Below are 23,448 nucleotides of genomic sequence, written 5' to 3'. Positions count from 1 at the left end.
CTCTTGAAGGGTTATTTTGTAAACACAGCAGAACAGTTCAGAGCCCCATCAAAGACAGACACCAATGAAATCAGTGGTCTCGTGTCTGCACCAACTGCTTTGGCTGTGTAAAAGTCTCTCATACGATTTTGGTTAGAAAACATGCCAGCAGCCTGAGAAATTATTCCCAGCAGAATGGCATTTGTCATCCTGACTCTGGAAGACAAACAGCCCATGCTTTCACCTTGATGCTTTAGAGGATTGAAGACAGAATATACTTTGTTTGGTTTACAGGAGAGGCATTCAGATACATTTACAAAGCTTTTTTCTCTCTAGACCAAGAAAGCAAGGGCAAGGAGACTTCAGTGGCAGCAAAGTTGTCAGTTAGTAGATGGATCCATCCAGTCAAAGTCTAATCAAGTGGTTGCCAAACAATTTTGTGTTCCGCAGGCTACACTACAAAAGAAACACTGCACATTTCACAGCCAAGAGCCCACTCTACCAGCTGCGCTAAACACAGAGATTGTGTTTACTTGGCCAAATCAGTTTTTAAATTGAAGTAGTTAAAGCTCTACAGCCCCTTTTATAGGGAGATAATCTTAAAAGTGGATCTGGTTACTCAGTTACACTAAATGATTAGCAATGCAGTAACAAGTTTAAACTCAATACAGTACAGTACAATGGCATCAGTTTAGTGAAAACTAATGCCGTTTCTGTGGCCAGACTGGATTAAAGCAGTTTCTTTCCCAATACGTTCATTTGGTAGTCCAGAATTTGGGAAAAAGTGGTGTAATGTATGTGAAACAGAGGTAAGGGCAGAGGGTTTATGTCAAATGCAGAGTAGATAAAGCAAAAGGATAGCAGTTTGTCAGCTCTGCAGCACTGGTGTCAAAGCCCTGCCTGGGCTATGTCACAGGGAGAGCCAGGAAAGCGACAGGCACTGCCGACCCAGGAATGTGGCCCCAGAAGGGAGGCAGAGCCTGAGTGAGGCTCCAAAGCTCCCTGTTTAGTCTGGTGACAAGGGCGGTGGTTACAGCAGAGGCCTGGGGGACATCCCAACAGGGGATGCGCAGCTGGCTGAAGCCTCCAGAGCCACTGAGCCCAGCCGCTTGCTGCTCTGGCTGCTGCACCCCCTGATCCCCCCAGGGGTGCAAGCATGTTCTGTCTAGCACCGCACACCCGTTCCCACTGCCCCAGTGCCTTACGCAAACTCTTAGGCGGTTTACCTCTAGAATAAGGAGAACAATATTCACTTTCTAGAGCAAAGATACTGAACCAGGCTCAACAGGAAGGCCCTGAGAGGCATCAGAAACACAAGATGCCACCAACAGGTGGAACACGACCCTAAGCCCCCAGCAGGCAGGGCCCAGAACAGTGCCAGGGCTCATGCTGCAAGACCCTCATCCAGAGCACTTGGAGAGCTACAGTGAAGTTCTGAAGTTCAGACACTTGAAGGGATACACTCAGATGCGGTCAGACAGTGTTAAAACTTGAGACATCTCTCCAGAAATGCTACTGTTTTTATTTTTCAAATCTGCATTATGAGTTTACCTGCTGCAGTTCTTTTTTGACCCCTTTTTGTTGAAGATGGCATGTTTTAGAAGATTTTTCAGCTTCCTTGGTTAGGCAGTTCACTCTCTGCTCTTTTTCTTCCATCCCTTCAAGCATCTTCTTTATGTTTTCAGCTTTCATCGCACTGGGTACTTGTCTCTTCTTGGCTTCTTGTGTCTTCCTCTGTACTACTTCCAACAGCATTTGTTTCTACAACATGCAATCATGAAAGTTTCAGACTTAGCTTGCTTTCCTCCAATTCCCATACACACCTTTTTAGATTTCCTTTTAAACCCTGATGACCGGTCCTCAGACATCATGCCTAGCTGAGCTGAATGAGGAGAGACCCAATCCCACATGGCTTGGTACTGAAGGTAATGAAATGTTGGTAAACAAATCTGAATTATCCTATGATCTTATGAAAGGACTGCAGTCAGACCTAAACCCAAAATAAAATCTGGGTTGTGGGAGCAGGGCGCGTAGGGGAAGGGGAAGGGGGAGTGGGAACAGAATGCTGTATTTACATTGTTGCTTGTTAGAGAAGCCTCAAAACAACGTTAATGTGTAGAACTCATTCAGTTGCAAATAAACAAGAAGGCAGTTGCTTCCAGTTTCTTCAGTCTGCTGTAATTTGCTTTCTACAACCAGCCTCTGGTCTGCATGTGGAACTTGTTTTTAAAACAACATATAAACAAGGAAAGAGAGGGGGGAAATGAGCACAGCTTTTTCAAACACTGCTGTTTATACACCGTTTGTAGAGACAGCCAGTAAGTATGGCCGCATTTTAGAATCTGTACCACAATTGAATGCAATGGTGTTACAAGCCACCCATATCAGGTCAAACCCTCCTGTACAGTCAAGGGTTGTGGAATGGAGTCTGCTGTTTGTAAACACCATCATCACAATCTGTAGCAAGGAAAGAAATTAGGAAGAAGAGAAGGAACCAGAAGTTGATGTCAGAAACCAAAGAAAAACAAAACAACAAAAACATCCGCTAGAAAGATGGTAGATGCAGTGGGTCTTTTGGAAGTAAATTGACACCTTGTCAGTGAAGAAAACCAATTTATCAGCCAAAGGCAACTCTGCTCTGGTGAAAAATCTGAACACAAAGAGCTAAAAGCAGTCACAGCCCAAACATTTTTCACTGGGGATCCCCCTAAGCCTTACTAAGGTTGGAGTTTCATAGATGGCTAAGCTCAGAATGAAGCAATCGAGCCAATAGATGTGACTTTTTAATATCACATTTACCTTAATTACCCTTGTACTGGAATGAGCAAGTTGGTTTGGCTAAATCAGCTTTCCCAGAAAGGCATCCGATCTTGGCTTGAAGCTGGTTAGACATATTGTCATTTCCACAGTTAATCACATTTTGAAAACATTTTTTCTAATTTCCCATTTTCAGTTTGTCTGGCCTCAACTTCTAGGCACCACCTCTTGTTATACCTTTCACTAAGAACCCTTTAATATCTGCTATTCTCTCCCAACAAAAATATCTGGAGACTGTAATCAAGTCACTCTTCTTTCAGATAGGCTAAACACATTGAACCTTTTAAGAGCCCTCTGCTAGAAAGCATTTCCTGCAGCCCTCAAATAATTTTTGTAACTCTTCTCTGCAGTCTCTCAATTTTTTCTTCATCTTTTTGAAGTAGTACACTCTGGAACCAGCGGCAGTATTTCAGTGTGTTGTACATAGAGCTATAAACTCATTTTTAATATATCTGCACTATTCTCCTTTTTATAAGCGGAAAGATTGCAGCATCCATCCTTTCCAGTACCACACTACATGGCCAGTCATCTGTCTGTTACGACCCCTGTCCTGTCCAGGGATGCAGTCACCCTGTTGTGTACAAGTCCTGCTTTCTTCTCGTTCTTCGTCTACTCAGGCACTGAAATACTTCTCGGAGAGACAACCAAGTTACCGAGCTATCTGTATGGTTCTGTACTCCTGCTTTGCCCACATCGTTATTCACTAAATGTGCCTTATCAAATTCACTAACATTCCTCCCCAAATATGTCACTGGTAAATTTTATAATCTATAATTTTATATTTATTTCCAAGCCACTAACAAAAATGTTGAATACTGATAGTTATGCTACCAACTCCTGTAGAAATCCATCAGAAACCATCTTCATTTAATGAAAATAACACATTTTTATATGTCAAAAAATCTAGCTCTCAATCCATTTAGCATTTTTATCGATATTGTGTAATACTAAAATTTAAAATACAAAAGTTACGTGCTGCTAACCCAAGCGTTACAAGGCCCTTCCAAATGTGTATTACAAGTCTAGCATTACGTTTATCTATCTAACTTGTAATCTTATCAGCAGAATGAAATGAGGTTGGTTTGACAAGACTTATTTTCCATACAGTCATGTTGCTTGGCATTAAGTATATTGCAAGTGAAGGGTGTGCTTTTATGTTTGACTTTGAGGAATGGGCCATTTTAGCATGTGTAGTCATCTGTAGAAGTGAAAGTGGGCTTGCTGTGGCAGTGATATATCCATGAAGGTGTTCAGATGGAAAAAAAAACATGCAATGAATTTGTCCTGGATTAAATGACAACATCCCTGAATGTTTCCTTGAAATTTAATGATTGGGTGGAAGACTAATAGCCTCAAGGTCTGTAATTTAATTTTTTTTCATCTGTGGAATAAAATATTAATAGTGTCTTTTCCTCTACTAAAACATACATCCAGCACTGTTGATGGCATATATAAATGTAGTGCCTGTAGCTGCCATTTTGGTACGTGACTCAAACTTTATCCAAGACGCTAGTTTTTTCCCCTAGTTCTCTCTACCTGCAATGGTGAAAACACTCAGGCGAACACATTGTTTCAATGCCATAAAATACACATCCAGCTTCAGTAACTGTATTATGCAGTTAGTTTTGAATCCATTTCTCTCCTAGAATAACAGTAGGCAAAATCCTCATTAAAGCAAGTGAGATGGAGAGGAGAATTCAACTTGTTGTGCTGATGAATCAGGACCTGTTGAATTCAGATACCTGTTCATGTAGCTGTTTCTTTAGCTTGTCATTGTCTGCCCGAGATTTTGCAAGAGCTTTCCTTACAGACATGAGCTGATCCTGAAACGAAGTCACCTCTTGTTCTGCCATCATCTTAGCATTCAGACACTCTTTTTTGTTTTGAAGAGCTTCCTGTAAACAGAAAGTACATAAGAGAAACAATGATGAGAGCAGTGATTTTCTGTCTTTTACATAGCAGTGGGTTTCTTGAAAGGTGAATCTCTGAGGTTTTTAGTGAAGTGAAATTGAATGGTTCCTGTTTTCTAATAAAGGCTGGACCTTTTTTTAAGGCAAAATGGGGAACAGGATGCACAAGAAGGGTCCTCTAAAGGGAAAAACGTAAGATAATCTTTCGTATGGGTACAACTGCACATCTTTAATTATATTCACATGTCAACAATTCAAGTTCTTGTGTGCAAACAAGCTCAGAGCAATGCAAAACTTGATCTTTCTTATGCATTAGAAAGACCTGTCCATCTACTAATCTGTTTATTCCTTCATTATCTCTAAATTCAAAATGTGTGTGATGAAGCTTGTTTTCCTTCTGGGCAGGGTCTTTTTGTTTGTTTTAAACACAAACATAAATATGTATATACATGTTACTGTGTCAGGCACAGATTTAGCAGCCCTCTCTCCTTTCCAAGCCATTTAAACTGGAAAAAGCAAGGTCCGTGATCCTCTGCACTTGGAGTGGAGGACAGTGAAATACAAGTTCTTAGATCTTCAGGTTCATTCCAAAGTCAGACACAAGAAAGCTCTGTCTGAGCAAGATGAGCTAGTTTCTAATTTTAAAAAGCCAAATTTTCCCATTTATTTTTCTCAGTTTCAGACTTCTCTTTTAAATCCTGTGAAGATAGCTCTTACTTCTTATTTAAATCCACAAATTTGCAATAATTCAATCCATCTTTGACTGATCTGTTTAATAAAATATTCTAATGATTTAGCATCTCCCTGATATAACTGAACTAAGTGTATGCACATCCAGTTTTATTTGGGTTTAAAATTAACAAGCACACAAAACCCATTTTGTTTTCACTCTTTTTAAGTTAACAAATATGATCCATTCTGCCTTTCCTTTGCTTGACATGTGCAGCTAATTAACCTATATAACAATCAATAACCTGTTTGTTCCATTCTAATCAGCCTCATTTAAAGCAGTGAGGCACTTTTCTTTCCATCCATCTTCACTTTAGTTTAATTTAGTCATTTTTGTGCTTCATCTTGTATTTCTGTAATTAAGTTTATAAACCTCATGCTGCGTTCTGCTTTGTTTAAGCAGATACCAATTAAAAAAAAAAAAACCTCAGCCACCTCCCAAGCCAACAGTCTAGTTCATTTTCACTTCATGTCTGCCTGTCTTCTTTTTCATATGTTTTAGTCAGTTGTGAAGTAGTTGATTTTGATACAATGTCATAATTAGTCTTCCGAGTCAACACAGAATTAGGAATGCTATAAGCTACTCATACTTCCTAGATTCTTGCTTCAAGCAGGCATCGGGGATTTGTCTCACGCTCTTCACATTTGAAGACCACCCTTATACCCCTAATATAGAGGGGAAAAAGTTTAGAATTTTTACCTAAAATCTGCAGTTACCATGAGCTCCTATAGGCTCACTGAATAATAGGGAGCCTGCCCAATCTGACCATTAGTTTTGCAGAAAATTAGACACTAATAACAGATGAAATGGTAGGGAAATATCACCTTCTCAGCATCTCTAAGCTTTGCAGAGAGCTGTGCCTTCTGAGTGGTTTGCTTCCAACAGTTCAGAGCCTTTAGCTTACACACCAGCTTGCTTAGCCTGATATTTTCATCCCGCAAGAGCTGCAGCTGTTCCTGCTAAAGAAGACGTCGGTAAGAGTAGACCCGCAAAGATTACTTTCCCCAGGAAGAAACGTGTGGTTTGGAAGTAAATACAATTGTCAAAGCGTGCAACTATTTGTATTTCATTTTAATTTTCAAATGCTCAAACTTTGCAGTTTGAAACAGTGCAGCCTTTGGCAATAAATTCTATTACTGTGTCTCCAGGGAAACAGGAAATGTGAACATTGCCCAGAAGCTGGGAAAAAAATGGAAGAAATTTAATCCAAAACAGCAAGCAGGTAAACCCCTCCAAAATGAGGCACTGTTAATGGTGATAAACACTATTATGCCAAAGGGGGATTCTGGTTCATACCATATTCAGTAACCTGGTTCACCCTAATCACAATATCCTTAATGAGAACAAAATCAGTGGATTCATGAAAAGTATAGTCATCAGGTTTTCTTTTTCTTTGTTCAAAAGAGCAGACTTCCTCCTGAAAACTGTTACAGAGGTTAGAGAGGACCGCTGGAGGTCCTGGCCCTCCTGGCAGAGGTGTCTCCGCACAGAAGCTCTACCATTCAGTGTCAACTCACCTTCTTACCCTTTGTGTCCCGTGTTAGTTTTATCTGCAGCTGGGCTTTGGCCTTCCTAATTTCATCACTATGGGTCTGAACTCTGATACTCTACCTTTGTTGCCTGTCCATGTTTTCACTACTTGCAATCTTTCTTTTTGTATTTTAGTCCTTCAAGAAGCTCCTTGCTAAGGCAAGCAGGGCCAAGTTTCTGCTAAACTCCCTGGTCTTCTTGCATAACAGGGTAGTTGGTTTTGAAATCTCTTTAAGTTTTCTTTAAAAATCAACCAGCTTTCCTCGGCACTTTTCCCCTCTTGGCAGTTTCCCAGGGATTCTGCCTAGCAATTCCCTAAGTAAGCCACAGTCTGCTCTCCTGAAGTCCCAAGTCCTAGCTCTGCAGCATAATTTTGCAACCTTTCTCCTGATCTTGAAGTCATTTCATAGTCACTGCACCCTCAGATGACACTCACCACCACAGTTTTTCCCTGTTTGTGAGCAGCAGAAGCAGGGATTTACCGTGGTTGGCTCCTCTAGCATTTGCTTTTAGGATATTATCACAAACGCTGACTAGGAACTGCCTAGGCTTTCACAATGCTGTTCCCCTTCCAGTAGATTTCCAGATGGATAAAACCTCCATGAACACCAAGGCCTCAAATCAAAAACACTTTTCTTAGCCCTCTATAGACAGGCCCATCCGATTTATTCTCTTGATCAGGCAGTCTGTAAGGGATTCCCCATCACAGTCATTAATCATCACTAACGTTCCTCCCTCCTCTGACCTTGACTCATAGGCTTTCAGTAGTACCTCTCTACATTCATACACGAGCTCTGTGCAGGGAACGTACTCCTTAGAGTGCGATTCTCGCTCATCTTCTTCCCTGCTGATCCTTCTTAAACACCCTGTAACCAACCACCCATGACCATGGTGTGCACCAGCCCACCAAGTTCCCATGACTCTGCTCAAACCACAGCCCTTTGGCTGCACAAGCTCCCCACTCTCCTTGTTCGCTGCCTCTGCACACCATCCTTTCCAAGTGGGGATGTGGAAGTTTCCCTGCAGCCTTCTGACACGCGGACCTCCTCCCTTTCCACGGTTCCTCATTTACTTCTGGGTGTCCCTATCCCCCAGGTTCATTGCGGGTGTTGAAAGCCCTTCTTGCTCAGTTGGCATTACAGTTATATCCTGCTTCGCAAGCTTCTCTGCTTGAGAGAGCTGCAGGCATATTTACTTTAGACAGAAGTATTTAGCCATTATCCATTTGATCTCATTTGTATTCACTGACTGACTACCATAATTTTAGTACAAATTGAACTTTGCTGAGGAGGAATATGTTTGATTAGAAAAGGGGTTGATTTGGAAGTTGTAGCCTGGAAATGACTTCCCAGGCTTTAGTTTATAACTCCCAGAACATCAGTTTTGGGGGCACTTTTTCAAAACATAAAGCTGAATATATTTTTGATTCTAAGTAGCCCCAAATGGAAAAAAGGATTCTGTCCCCATTCTTTTATGTGACCAGCTTGCATGACAAGAAGATAAAACTCCCATCAACACATTTATCAGGGTCACTGAAACATCACATTCTCTTTCCCCCACCCAAAGAAGGGACAATGACAACACATGACAATGCTAACATATGATTGAATGTGAGTTCACATTTATACCTCTTCAGATCCAAGTTCAACCTCTCTGATGTTCACCTGTGTAGAAAGCATGGTGTTAGTCTCACTCAGAACAGACTGAAAGCAGAGTTGCGAAGTTTAGAACCAAAATCAATTCAAATACATACAGTTTCAGGGTCTAAGGGCTGAGTTTGGCCCAAAATTTCTGCACTTGGAGCATAAACACACAGTCAAAGATGATTGATGCAAGACAGCCTGACAAATGAGTAGCCATTAACAGAGTCTAGTAATGGACCACCTCCATGCTCTTCACCCAGCCGATGTCCCAGATAGAATGCAATAACTTAAGCCATCTTCAGCAAGCTTAACCAGGATATTATCCTTGTGTTCGTTTACTGGCACACGTATGTATTTCCTTACTTTAGACAAACGTTCTTTCAAGTCACCATTATTTTTAGTGGAGCCAAACTTTTTCTTCAGATCAATCATATTGTCAACTCCTTCTCTTCTCACTTCACTGATGATTTCAAACATTCGTTGCTCAATGCTAAGGCGATAGACATCCAACTTTCCCTGCAATTACAAACAGAACCCATAAGAGATGAAGTGTGCGCATATGGGAAAGAAACATTCAGAAGATTTCAGAAGTCTCTCAGCTACAACCAGATGGTCCTTCTTCATAATCATTTTCCTAGAATCAATGTAACAGGAAGACAGAGCAATATTCTTCTTGCATACAGACACTACAAGAAGTGGAATTTCAATTGTATCATTTGCAGGCAACCTATTGGCAATCCTGGGATGTATGTATTTAATGGAAGTAGCAGCACCATGGTGAAAAAATAGGCTCTCTGGTGAAAACTGGACTCACCCTCAGGATTGCAAAAGAAATCACAATATTCCTCAAGTCACTATTGCCCTGGCCACAGACATTAACGGGCTTGTGGACCGTCAATCAAAACCCTGGGGATCTCATGGAGGTAGCTGCTCTGTAATACACATGGTCACAATCAGGTCAGTTTTTACAGGCTAGATTGGGGTATCTTATTTTTGTAAGTAATGACATATGTCGCCCAAAAGAAATCAGTGCACTACTTGAAAACAAAGGCATTGTTAGAGTGAGCAATACAATTACACAGTGGACATAAAGTTCCCAAGAAAAATAATGCAAAATATTACAAACTGAAGTATTATATCCAAAAAGTTCCCTCCACTGTATGTAACTAAAAAGAGCTTCCATCACTCTGTCTAATGTGGTACCTGTTCCATCAAGAATACGCCTCCTCTCTTAGAAAAGGTACGCTATTTTTCTACCAGACGTTTTTACAAGATGCTTCTAGCAGCAGGAGAAAAATGATTCACCCATTCATCCACCTGGCACACTGCAGCAATTTATTCCTTTGAGTGCTACACTTGTTGGCAAATTATACAGCAGCACAAAAAGACCGACTGAGTACCCCCTCTTATTCTGTACCTACTTTTAGATGGACACAAGTCACAAATAGGTTCCGCACTAATGATCCATATTCATCCCGTACTTCTTTTCTAATCTTCTCTTTGAGACCAAGATTTTCTTCCTCTAGGTCAGCGAGCTGGGCTCTGAGAGCAGTTATTTCCATAATCATGCCATGGCACAGCCCCACAATCTGTCAGAGCAGAGAAAGTGAATGAGCAAAGCTAGGGATGAGCAAACACCATAGCCTAGGAGTAAACAATCCAGAGCTCTGAATATGTTGCGTGATACCTAATTAAGTAGAGCAAGAATATCTTCTTAACTGAGTGTCCTGATAAAAATAATCCATTGATGGTATGGAATAATCCATTTTGTACATCTCTGTTGGTTTTAGAAACATTTCTTCCCTGGAAAGAGTAGGAAGAATTGTGGCAGTTCACGAATGATATTTGAAGGGGGCAAATGCGTACGTAACCTTAAAACGCCTGTTTCTGGTCACCAGGAAAGAAAGATCTCCTCGCTAATAGGTATGAGAACTGACAGAAGGAAATGTGCGCAGAGGACAGAGGAGCAGAAAGATTGGGGAGCAGGATTAGGGAATCTGATTTTAGGAGAAGATCCTGTGCCTGGCTCTGCTATGTTGGTGAGTCTGGCCTCCCATAGCATAATCTCCCCTGCCTCCAGAGAGAAAGTCAGAAGAACTGTGACCAGGCTTCGTTCAGCAAGCTGTGAGGTAATGCATTTATCGGAGCAAATATTCTGTCTGCTGATAAGCTTGTACATGCAGACCATTTAATATATGATAAAAACAACTATGTGTTCCATTTGTTGATATTTGACAATTAACATACCCTCAGAAAGGGCACACAGGTTAGCACAAATAGGAAGGTACGTGATAGAACTCAAACAGATTTAAATGACAGAATTTAAATTTCACATAGGCAGGTCATTGCTAGGTATAAATGTTTGGTCATTTTCATACCGCCGAACAGCATTTGCAACCAGATGAACACAATGGAGGAAAGCTAAAAATCATTCTTAGCATATTACATTACTCAGATAAGAAATAGGCACAACTGCAGACTGTAAGCACAGCCAACAGCACAGTCTGCTTTCAAGGTTGCCTGGCACCTCCGCATGCCAGATCTAAGTAGTAAATGCTAATAACTTCACTGGATTCTCACTGAAATTTTCTGTGTCAATTTTTTTGTCTTACAGCAAACACTACTGAGAGACTTCTGAAAATGAATGCTGGTGAAAAATACATGTATTTTAGCCCTGCTGAAAAATTCTTGTGATCTTTATTCAGAGCAGCACTAGTTTTCCTCTATTTTGGGTGTCTTTTTAGTAAAGTCAGCAAAAAGTTGGTCAAATCCTACGACTTTGTTGGAGAAAAAAAACCAACCCACATGGTTCATGTATGTTCCTTCGAGACTTTTTAGTTTTTAAACTATCTGCCATCCCATTTTGGCTGATCATGCCTGAACCTTTCTCATGGTTTCTAACACCTCCACTGAGCAACTGAGCTTGCTCTTCAGACTTGCAATAGCGTCTGGTAGTTGCTTTAGGCAATTCCAGAAGTGGAACTGGGAGCAGGAAGTCTCTTCTGAGGTTGAAGCAGAGCCCAGAGGCTGTAGGCAGCTGGCCATCCTGGGCCACTTCGAGCACAACACAAATTAGACAGCAATTTGGTGGTGATGGGCTAGCAAAGTGGAGGGGGGGAGAGACTCCACTGCCCACAGGCTCCAGGAAAGTCCTACTGACTCCTCCTGTATGTTTCCACCCAGCTGAAACCTCACACGTGTTTCTCATTTTCTCTCTCACTCCAGCCTTCCGAAACATATGGACAGGACAGTGAAATCAGGGAAGAAGGGCAGTTGCTGACAAGACACCGTACAGAAAATGATATAGGGGAAAAAATTGGAAAAAACATGAGGAAGCGGGGCAAGAAACTGATACGAAGCCCAGAGAAGAACTGAAATCTTGTAGTCAGTGGTGAGGACAGATGAGAAAAGGAGCCCAGGAATGAAATCCAAAATGCAGGTGTTCTAACACTGCTGTGCAAACATCTCTGAAACCCAAGCAGTCTTCTCCCTAGTGTAGGTTTCTATACACGCCTCTAGCAGTGGACTTTGTGTTGATGGAGCCAAGCCTCCAACTCAGCTAATAGATTACATGGATATCACATGATTCCACAAGATAGCATTTCTGATTTATTGGCTGGGTTTACTTCTTTAGAAATTTCCACCCACACATACCAGCTATCCTAAAAAACACAGCTGAAGCTGCAAAGTCAAGTACTCAGAACTTAAGAGGAGTTGGTTATGCAGCCATGATGTAGCATACCTGGTACCTACACTGCAGTATGGCCTACGTGCCTGACCCACTCCTATTTTCTATCTCAGTCAATGCACAGGATTGAATTGCTCTGGGAAAATGCCTTGTGAAGGAAAAGACCCGTCAGTAGAAGTTTAAGTTAGAAGGTTACCAGTATATCATCCATTGTGAACATGAACCACAGAACAGCAGGCCACTACCTTTGCCTTCAGGTTATCTTTGTTTTACAAGTCCTTCCGGCATGACTTCTGGCATCGAGCACAGAAACAGCAGCCCCAGAGCCCCCCTAGCTTTCTTCTCAAAGACTGTCACCGTGTGTCTGCGCAGTGGGACTCTGTCCCAAATGAGACCACTAAGTACTACCAATCGATAGACCACCATCACCAACCTGTGTCAGAGCCATATCACTTTGGTTGCCACCTTCTTCCACTGCGTGCAGCTCCTGAAGCAAAGCACAAAGATGCACGGTGACTATGCTTGTGTAGCCCAACTCCACTTCAACAACTTCCCAGCCTGACAGCTTGACTTTATTTTTTACTTAGCAACTGCCTCCCACCCAGAGAAACCACCTTCCCCTGTTCTTGAAGAGTAGAAGCAACGCTCTGAGCATACTTGTTCTTTTTGGTAAAGCAAACGATGCTGCTGCTGGAGAATATTTTCATAAAACATGGAGTAGGTCTCAAAGTTGCTGCGCTCTCTGGCCATGATGTCACAGCCCAGTATGGTGAGACACTGTTGTAAATGGCTTTTTGTAAAAGTAACCTAGGAAAACAAAATAAGAAACCTTGCAGATGGCCTGAGTCACAAGAGTTGCTATATACAGCACACATCAAAATGAAACATCGTCACCTTATTGCAAATAAAATGCTTCTGCGATATCAAAATGAAGCAAAAATATTCAGTGTAAATGTTTTTGCCCAATCTACAATTTCACTGAACTAATGGAAAACAGATTTGTCAGTTTTTTGACTGGTTCTAGCTGCAACTGCATAATGGTTTGGTTTTTTCCATCTGAAGCTAAAAGAGAATTTTTAGTACAGAAGTTAAATCACCAGCTCAGAAACTGCCTGGACTGCAGTTGGGCCCCAACATCCCTTCTGTCAAAAAAACATGTTTTGTGTTTTTTAACAAGAAGTGGTCATATTTTCATAAATAATTTCTTCAAATTTCACTGGAAAAAACCTAAACCTGGTTCCTAACATCGTGCTGGACCCCTGATTTAGCAATGACTCAGGAAGAAGAGTTCCCACTACTGAAGCCATTAATAAAGTCCTGCAATCCTGCATTGCGGTTGCATATAAACCTCCAGCCCTAACTCATTTTCATATTATTACAGTCCTGAGAGCTGAAATAAATCTGTCAGAAGGCAGTAGGGCAATACACAAGTTTGCTGCCAATGCTGCTATTACAAACCAACATAATTTGAATCTAAGCTCATAAGCTTAAGAAATGTTGTTTCTCTTTTAGGTAACTGATTGACAAGAGCTTTAATAAATAAAGCTGTAAACATGATTTAGCTGTTACTTAGATAGAAATGCAGAATATGTACCTCTGTATCTGATTCTTGGTAGTTTTCCATCAGCCTTTGAACAAATGTTTCAACTATCTGTGGTCGTACAACTGAGAAATTTTCTTGCATTACCCTGTGTTTCCAGAGCTCTGCAGGAACAGAGGGAGAAAAAAAAACCACACAGAATAAAACCACACATCAGTGGGTATCACTGTCACAAAATATTGATCCTTCAGTAATGCCTGGGATTTGACACTGGGTACACTTTATATATAGCTTAGGGTTTCTCAGCTTTCCTAAAATGTTTACAACAAAAAGTAAATGTCATTGCAAACAGATTGCAAAGCCTGTGTGGAGCAGCAATATCAAATTCGTTCTGGTATCAAAGCCAGAATGCAATTTCATTACAGACCAGTTCTGTCAATAATGACCTGGCCCACAATCGTGTATTGGAGTTTTCTGTAAATATTGAGTAAAGAATATGGCTTTTGTGTGAAATTGAACATTTCTGTGCACTAATTATTGCTGCCTGCAACCACAACCAGTGGCAGTAGGGCACATCTTTCTTCCCTTTTATTTCCACTTTTTCTTTGTTTTTCTATTTGTGCCTGTGAATACCCAAATTGCCCATACCCATGCAGTAATTGTACCAAGTAAATACCTAACATACTAAAAAGTCTGGCATTTAAATTGCACCGCTAGGCCTTAAAATATTAACACTCCAACACAGGGAAGTAATTTCCTATCAGTCTGTTTCAGGCTGCTTGCAAACTCCAGAATAATTAGTGTTCAGCCTTGTTTTCACAATTGTCATTGCAATGGTTATGGCTAAACATTCACTTTATAAGGAGAAAGTGAACTCTTAGATTTAGGGAATTGGAATCTGTTGAACAGACAGAATAAACAGGTCCATGTAGAAAGCTGTATGGTACCTCAGTACACAATTCTTCACAGCTTCCTGCTAGCTGTATTTCTGGAATTTCACATCTCACAATGGGCTCTCCAAAACAGAAGAGAGTTTCCGGAGGGTAAGCCGTTTTTCATCAGTGATACCTTCCCCACAATTCAGCTGGTCCCTGGCCTCCAGAGGGGCGCACAGGGAAGTGAGGAGCTGAGAGCAAATATGCTCTCCTGTTCACACGCAGGACAACTCTTTTCTGCCTTTATGCATCAAGGCTACTCTTCCCACTCAAGGCAGGGGCTCCCGCCTTTCCCAGGAAGGGTATTTTAATTCTCCTTACCAGTGGGGAGACTGCTGTCTTGTCTGGCTCTTTCAGATGTCACTAGGGTCATCTCCTGGTTAATTTTCTTCTGCACATCATGGATCATGTGGATTTCTAGGCTTTCCAGAAGCTTTTGAAGCTAGAATCAAGCTTAATACTTAGCTCTTACTAAATCTCTATACTGCTTATAAAGCAACTTGCCAACTAGCAAAAACTAAATCAAAGCAATCCTCTTTCCATTCTTCTCTAAAATACAGTACTTTCAGATACAGTATCAAGGTTAATATCATTTGGGGGTGACTGTATGCCTAGTGCTGTGCCACAAATACTCTGGCAGTACACAACAGTACACAACAGGCAGAGGCCCTGTTGCTTTGGGCTGTCCCAGGACCCACACCTGGCTCCACACAGCAGAGGTGCTGTTGCAGTGCCTCCCAGGTCACCCACATCTGCCAAAATTCCCCCCATGACAGCCTCCACGGGCCCCCGCTGGACTTCACTTATCAGAAACCACAGGAAAACATGACGCTGTGTGGTCCCCCGCAACACCCCACTAATAACCCTCCCCTTACCTGGTACACTTTCATTTCGATTTCTGATGCTCCTCTGGGGGGAAGTATATGCTGAGTGCTTGTAACGGGCTCTCCAAACCCCTCCTCTGTGCCCGTTTGTCTGACTATGGCTTTCATGGCCGGGTACAGGATGTCTGCACTAGAATCACCAAGACACGGGTGTTTCCACATTCTCTCTCAAAATTACTGTGTTTGCATTTACTGACCTTGGACCTTAACTTTCCTTTTTCTTCCCCTGCCCCTGCTCCTAACCCATGCAGAATATGATTAAGTCTCAGCTCACTGCCTTAGCCCCACTCGACCTACAAGCGGGGCAGGACAGTCTCTTCTTCGCTGGTCCTGCCTTATTACATAGTTCAGTAATTTCTCCAATTTTATAATAATACAAAACTAAAACCAGGGGGAAGGAACAAGGGGTCAACCAGATAAAGCGGGGAAATCTGGTCAGCGGTAACAACTTGTCTATCACCGTTGTTCAAATAGACCAAGCAACTCCCTCCCCCTGCGCTCCTTCCTATCTGATGGTGGGTTTGCTAAGTGCCTCTGAGTGCTAAGTGCCAAGGTAGACACGCACTTTGCTTTTAGAAGCAGAGGAGCCATTAGCAAGGCATATATACCTCCTTACATTTTATTGCTTTAATCATGCTGCCTTTTAAACCCTTGATGGCACGACACAAAGGTTAGCACAGAGCTCAGAGAGGGAAGTAGGGAGCTCTCATCTGTGGGAGGGGACGGGTGGGGACGTGGAGGAGGGATTTTGGGGTACAGAGCATTTGGCAGATTGCCTGCTACGAAAGAGCTGTTGCAGGTGCCGCTACAGAATCTCCTCCTGCTCAAAGGCCAGTGTAAGCAAAGCCAGGGGCAGGGAGCTCACCTTTCCTCCCGGCAGGCATTAACTGCTCAGGCCGATCCCGGGCATCACCACGGGAAAGCTCGGGGTGCAGAGGGGCTGGGAGACGCTGAGGCTGGGGCTCTCCCACAGCTGCCCAGCCCCATGGTGGAAGCACAAGCTGTTGCTCACGCTGCACGGAGAACTTGCGCCCTGACTCCCAGCCCTCCTGCAACCCAGCCCTGCTCTGCCCCGGAGCTGCTCCCTGGGCAGAGTTTATAAATTAATTAGAGGCAAAGACCGTGGGCCCCCAGCATTGGACTGTGCCCCCTCCGATCTGGAGGTAATGCATGGGAGGTAACACTGGGATACAAATAAATGGCGACCAGAATGGAGCAAATCTGATACCAGCTCTTTACACACACACAAATTTTCTGTGACCGATTCAGACTTGTCAATCTAAAATGCCTTGGCCTTATAGGGACAGGCCGACTGAGCATCGCTTCCCCCGTGCTCCGCTGCATGACAACGGTGTTTTCCAGTGCCTTCATGCACGGATTTCACCCTTACTGTGTCATCTTGCTCTTTCACTTCCTTTCTTGCGGTTTCCGGGGACAAGGCTTTTTACAAAGTGATGTTCCATTTTCTGCTTTCAGAAGGGCCTCTCTGATGGAAATCTTCCAATTTTCTATTCTTGACTGCTCAAAGTTGAGCCAAGTGGGAGGGTTAGGAAGAATTCTGCTACAATTCATCTAACAGGCTTCCAAAATTTCCATTTATTCAAGTACTGTATTTAACATTGTTTATGGAGCCTGAAATACAGAGGCGGGTCACACGACTGAGAAGAATGCACTTGGAAAACATCATCAGCAAACAGTCTGAACAGACATTGAAAGAGGGGAAAAAACAACCGTACTGAAACAAAGAAACAAAAGGTAGCTCTCAAGCCTTCAGAGAAAAGTGAAAGTACTAGGTTAATTATAAGCAAAAATAAAGAAAGGTAGAAATAAAAAAAAAAAAAGACAAGTGAAAGAGGGGGACAGGAGGAAAATGGATGGAGAAGGCAGAGACTTTTCTCATTTTTCATCTTTTCAGTTACTCTGGAATATTCTTGCATCCAAGGTAACTTACCCATATTGCTCACAAAACTCTTTGTAAAGAGGAACTGTGTTGATATCCTCAGTCCTCAGCTTCAGCCGGCCCCATTCTGCCTTTAATATTTCTAGTTGCTTCCATAGCATCAGAAAAGATCTCAGCAAGTTACATGATATGACAGGACCATGATGCCTCAGCAAAAGTTTGGATGTCTTTTTGCTGTTCTGCAACCAGTTAGCACTTGAGTGACCCGTTTCTGCCAAATTCTGCTGGAAGTCACAGGGAAATGTTTTGCTTCAAAAAGTTATGACAAGCTTTCCACATGCTTTTCTTTGCTTAATAGCATCTCGTGCAATATACGGTGGGACAAGTCATGCGACAGGCTGTTGTGCAATCAGAACTTGCAACAGGGCCTTATACCAGTGTCCTTCAGAGCATGGTACAGGGAAAACCCAGGCTACTTTTTGATTGCAGTGAGTACTCACACACAGCAGAGATGGGGATAAAATTGCACAGAAGTTAAATCCTTTGTTTTATTGCTGCTTTCCTCAAGTGAATTGCTTCAGCAGCAACACTCTGCTTGGTCTCTAACTAAAAAGTACTGTTACAGAAATCAAACTCTTAGCTCAGATCTTGAAGGAAGTAGACCTTAAAATAACTAAATTGGTCCTTTCCATCCATTTTACCTTGAAAATCAATCAGTGTGTCTGTTTTCCATCACAAACAGTTTGAATCTCTCCCCATTCCTTGAACCAAATCTCTGTGTAGTTTCTGGCAAGCTTTAGGTGCCCCCAGCAACCATTCCTCATATACACACCCACAATGCAAGTACTCGGGGAAGTACAGCCTGGAAGTACCTTGCCTCTCCTTGACTAGATTTGGTTTTAGACAGTGGCTAGGCTGTTCCTTTCCTCTTTGCACTGAGTAGCTCTTGATAAAGAAAGAGCTGGACCTTCGGTGGGATGTGGGGAGAAGTCAGGACAGTCTCTGTTTTCTCCAGAAGTCTGGGGATACCAGCAGGCCCTCAAGGGGCGTCTATCACTGAGGCTTCCCTCAACACCACTCAGGATTTATAGGAGACAACATTGTTCCCTTTGCTTTCTTACCAGACGGCCAGGAGTAGGTGAGGTTATCACGGCATACCTCAGGTCTAGGTCGCTTATGTTCACAGAGATTTGGTTGCAAAAACTAATGGGAGTCCTACACAGAAGCTGTACAGTCCCAAACAGAGTTGTCAGAGGTACCTGCTTGCTCTTAGCTAACGAGGCTTGACAGTCAATGTGATCTTCCACAGCACAGCCGTAGCTGTTCTGCAGTACATCCTCCATTAAAAACTGCATTGCCACCAGCTCCCCATGAGCAACTCTTCGGTCGGCATCACTCAGGCTGCACAGGCACAGCTGGAGAGGAAGGGAGAGTCTCTGAAGGTCTGCTGCTCAGAGCTTAACAAGTAATAGCAAATCTCAGGTAACTGTCAGCACGGGGCTTTTGTGTTAGAAACACAAATGGATTTCAAGCTTTTAGCGCCATGGTCCTAAAACGTGTATGCCTGTGCATAAAAATTATTTGATTCTCTAGTTCTAGCACGCTAGGAAAATGATAAGTATAGATTCATTATCAATAAAAACGCCCTGCTCTGCTTGAAGAAAGATCAAATGTGAAGTAAATGGTAAAATGGGCTTTTGGACAGGAAAGGGGGAGATGTTTTTGTTCACTTCTGTTCTTCAAAAAACAAAGACAGGAAACGAGATAGCATTAGTTTGTTTTCCTCCTGCATCATAGATTCATCTTGTCTTTACGTCTTTGGACATAAGCACAAGGCTGTCTCACTGTACCTGCATGTTGTAATTTATATTAATTGTGTTGTTGATACTGACTGGAAACAATCCTCCATCCATTAGGAATGTCCTCCAAGGAAAATGCAGGAGTGTCTAAAAGAATAAAGATGACTGTTCACAAATAAGAACAACATTCAATTAGTTATGAGAGTCCCATCTAATCTGATCAGGAAAAGGCAACTCGGAGGCCAAGCTGCTATTTGGTATGTGATACATTCTGCTCTGACTTTGAAAGTAGGCCATGTACTGGAAAAGAGAGAAGCATCTATTATCACTCCTTGGGAAAGAAGCAATAGGATTAATTCCAGAATGCATTTCCTACCAAGATGCTGTGCTACTTCTGCGTCCACAGAATAGCTCCCAGATCCTCACCTACCTACTGTCAATCATTTATTGCTGGTCCTATCTCGGAGGCATCAGGACATCTTATTCATCAAAGATGTCCAGATTTTGCATGACAGTACAAACTCTGTTTCCCAGTTATACTAAGGAGGTCCTATGTGTCATTGTCACCTAAATAAAGGCAGGGTGGCAGAAAATTGTATTCCTATAACTCATTGTTTGGGAAAGGCATTATTAAAGGTGAAACAGTAGTATCTGATATTGGATAATTAGCAGGATGGGATGAAAATTAGGAAACATGAAGTTAGAGTGATTATTTAAAATTGCCTATTACCTTGGAACATGGTAATATCACCAGCAAGACTCATCTTTACTTTCCCTAACATGACACCAGCTTTTTTTTGCCGGTGTCATTCAAGGTGCCTCTTTAGCACATAGGTATCTAATTTGGCATTATGTAACTCTGTGTGATGCTATAGCTAAGACACCACTAGACCTAAATATCTTGCACACAACCATGACAGACACGTTGGGCAATCAAAACTGCTGCCAGGTGATGAGAGAGCTCAGAAGGGTAATTACCCAAAACTGAAAGTTAGTAGAATCACCAACATCTATCATGCACAGTAGTTCCGTTTTGGTGACATCAGTGTGATTACATTCCATCTCAAATTTTTATTCACTTCTGTAGAGAACATTTTTTAGAATTCCTAATGGTGAATCAAGTTAATAAGCTGTAATAATGGGAATTTTTATAATTAGCTATCAGCAGTTAGGTTCTTTGCACCATGGTAGGGAAGGATTAAGCAGCCCAGCAAGAACTGCAGAGGACTTTGTTCTCCAAGGAGCTCAGTGCAAATGGAGAAAGAGCACCTCTGAGGGTACGCTTTACTCACCCTACAGCTTTGAGGATCCAGAAGCTGTGGGAGCCTTAGCTGTGAAGCAAATGCACTCTGAATCGCAGAGTTACTCAATGGAGGCAGCGCATGGTATATCCTGTCTGTAACGCTCTGGTAGGCTGAAGCATTCCCCGAGGACAAAAATGTCTCCCTGAAAAGGAACCAAAATGTTTGTATTAAAAAGAGGTAAAACGCCTTCAAAACTCTCCAAATGGTTTGTAATAAAATTACCTGCTCCTCATTGTAGCCCAACATGGTAACGAGTGATAGGGATAGCAGCAGATACGATGACTAAAACAAACAGGCAAAAATGTTAATGATATAGATGCATGTGTGGAAGTGCATCTGACTGGGGACATTTACAGCAAAACATACGTCTATGCTAACAGAGCGGGATGCTCGGGTAGCTAATAGACTGGATAATAATTCAGGAGCTCTACTACCTCCTATTCCTGATACTAGGATAATTTCCTATACAGAGTGGGAGAGCCACTAAAACTTTTCAAAGCTTTCAAAAGTGCTTGTGAAGCTTTGGAACCTAAATTATAGGATACTTGGAGTCCAGAGCTAGGTTTAGCAGCAACACTCCCCACAGATTTTCATGAGACCTGGTCTCACCTAGCAAATGCACCTGGTCTCACACAGCAATGCAGGTGACACCAGAGCCCAGCTAAACCAGCAGAGTGCTACTCCAACACAGGTGTATAGCGCTTCTGGGACCCAGCTGGCTCCTCTTGCTTGGATTGCATTGTGCTGTGCAATCACACACATAAAGCTACCTTTTACTACACTCTATGCATCATGTAAATGTATTACCCAACCAAGCTTAGACACGACTTTGTCATTTCATTGCAGCCTCTTTGTCACATTCAATTCTCCTGTGCTTCATTCACACGCTTTTAAAACAAAGAGTTCCTGTTCAACCAGTTCTTGCAATATAAGAAAAAACCTCGACTGCAAGTCTTTCTGTAGTTTCACATCCTCCTTTGAATGGCAACTCTAAGATAAGGATCTTGTCCTTTTGTTTTTGTCAAGCATACACAAGCGCTTTTAAATATGACATGCAGTTTGTATCAGTTGCAAGACTAAAAGGAATTACAGGGACAAATAACAGCTTCCGGGATCAGACTTGGCAGAGAAGTTCAAAAGAGAGTAAATGTGATTTAGTGTCACACTGTAAGCCCTGGTGTGGAGAAAATGGAAACTAATTGCACTGGCAATAAGGAATAAGAAAGATGAAGCGTCTGATATACTGCATTTCTTCTTACCTCCTGTTAACACACAATTCCTTGCCCGAGGAAAACATTTCCCTCACCAATTGCCCCTACAGTATTTTAATCAGGAAAAAATAGAAATAAAAGCACAAGGTAGTTTTATATTCTTGCGAGTCTCCAGAAAAATCTTTAGTCTACAAATACGTACAATCACAACTCCGCTGGATAGCACAAGAGTGGTCATACTGGGTCAGAGCAAAGGTCCACCCAGCTCAGAGTCCTGTCTCCCACAGTGATCAAAAGTGGACTCATGAGAAGATTACAAAAATCTCCAGAACAAGCATATGCTGATAATTCCCACAGATATTCTCACAGCCTCCAAGAATTTGTAGCTCAGGTATTTCCTCAGCCAGAAGTGATTGCTAAATGTTTAATAACCCTTGGTAGATTTGTCTTCCACGAGTCTGTGCAGTCTCCCCCCAAGTCCTATGAACTTTTACCACCCACCACATCCAGCAGCAAGAAATCCCACGGCCTAATTACAAGCCACGTGCAAGAACCACCTTTTTTTTGTTCAGAGCCGGCTACCTGACGTTCACCTGGGATGCACCTTACGCTGCAAAAGACCGTGAGCAGACACTCCTTGTTTATCCCCTGCCTTCGACTGACGGTTTTACAGAGCTCTCCCCCAGCTGTACTACTTGTTCCACCCAGCAACCTTTCATCGTATGTGTGGCTCCTTTGGGAACCTTTCCGAGTTCTCTGTCCTTCCTCAGGTGGGGACCAGACCTGCGTAGGCTTGACAACACAGATTTATTCAGCGGTGTAGTGGTGTTCTAATTTTTGCTCTCTTAAAGGGAATCAATTTGCTTTTTGCCTTTTTTTTTTTTTATCGCTACTGAGCTGAAATTTTGACAGAATTATCTGTCATAACTCTGAGATTTCATTACTGCACGGTAATGGTCAAGTCAGAGGCTGTCATTTTATATATTGGGATTGTTTTTTTTCCCCAGGTGCATCATTTTACTGACACACTGAACTCCATCTGCTGTTTTATTTTGCAGTCACTCTGTTTTGTAAGGTCCTTCTCCAGCGAGCCCTTGCCCTTGGTATCCTGGGTATCACAGTGTCACGTACACACTGTACCACCTCAGCTTCAGTCCCTTTTCAATGTCATCTATGAGCACCTGAACAGCACAGGGAAAAGCTCAAACTCCTGTGGGAAGCCACTGGTAACCTCCCTTATCCACTGCAAAAGTTGCCCATTTACAACCTTCTCCTTCCTAAATCTCAACAAATTATTTACAAATGTGACCATCTCCTCACACATCCAGTGGCTGCTCAGACTCCTTAAGAGACTCTGTTGAGGCTGTTAGAGCTTCCAGGGAATCCAGACAAACTGTATCAACCCTTTATCCACGTTTGTTAACACCTTCAGAGAGTATGTTTGTAAGGCATGACTGCACTTTCCAAAAGCAGTGTTGACTCTTCCCAAATACATCATATTTGTCCATGTATCCACTTCATTACAGTTTCTGCGAATTTGAACACTATGGATATCGGGTTTATCAGCCTGTGATTAGC

At 42.3% G+C, this 23,448-nt stretch overlaps 1 protein-coding gene across 4 annotated transcripts; it reads right to left on the bottom strand.

The window, feature by feature from the left end:
* Nucleotides 1–1,431: 1,431 nt before the first annotated feature.
* LOC143158014 (coiled-coil domain-containing protein 162-like) lies at nt 1,432–16,681 on the bottom strand. Of its 4 annotated transcripts, XM_076333379.1 has the most exons (12): nt 16,522–16,681; nt 15,648–15,786; nt 15,094–15,214; nt 13,892–14,001; nt 12,955–13,104; nt 12,731–12,784; nt 10,031–10,198; nt 8,973–9,125; nt 8,595–8,630; nt 6,261–6,395; nt 4,539–4,691; nt 1,432–1,740 (listed from the first exon to the last, which is right to left on the bottom strand). In XM_076333379.1, exons 2-12 carry the CDS (start codon nt 15,762–15,764, stop codon nt 1,519–1,521), a joined length of 1,419 nt encoding a protein of 472 aa, XP_076189494.1. In that variant the 5' UTR covers nt 15,765–15,786; nt 16,522–16,681; the 3' UTR covers nt 1,432–1,518. The 4 variants fall into 4 exon arrangements, with proteins under 4 accessions (XP_076189494.1, XP_076189495.1, XP_076189491.1 ...); XM_076333380.1 differs by lacking the exon at nt 15,648–15,786; XM_076333376.1 differs by lacking the exon at nt 16,522–16,681 and having other exon boundaries at nt 15,648–15,828.
* Nucleotides 16,682–23,448: the final 6,767 nt, after the last annotated feature.

The sequence above is a fragment of the Aptenodytes patagonicus genome, chromosome 3, assembly GCF_965638725.1.
Source record: "Aptenodytes patagonicus chromosome 3, bAptPat1.pri.cur, whole genome shotgun sequence".
Classification (NCBI taxonomy): domain Eukaryota; kingdom Metazoa; phylum Chordata; class Aves; order Sphenisciformes; family Spheniscidae; genus Aptenodytes; species Aptenodytes patagonicus.
This window is presented reverse-complemented; position numbering and strand designations above follow the sequence as displayed.

Coding starts and splice junctions, on each gene's coding strand:
- LOC143158014 (XM_076333376.1), bottom strand. CDS start 15,818: ATGTGGAAACACCCGTGTCTTGGTGATTCTAGTGCAGACATCCTGTAC. Junction 14,002..15,093: donor AGACAGCAGTCTCCCCACTG/GTAAGGAGAATT, acceptor CTGTTCCTGCAG/AGCTCTGGAAACACAGGGTA. Junction 12,785..12,954: donor TGCTTTACCAAAAAGAACAA/GTATGCTCAGAG, acceptor GCTTTGCTTCAG/GAGCTGCACGCAGTGGAAGA.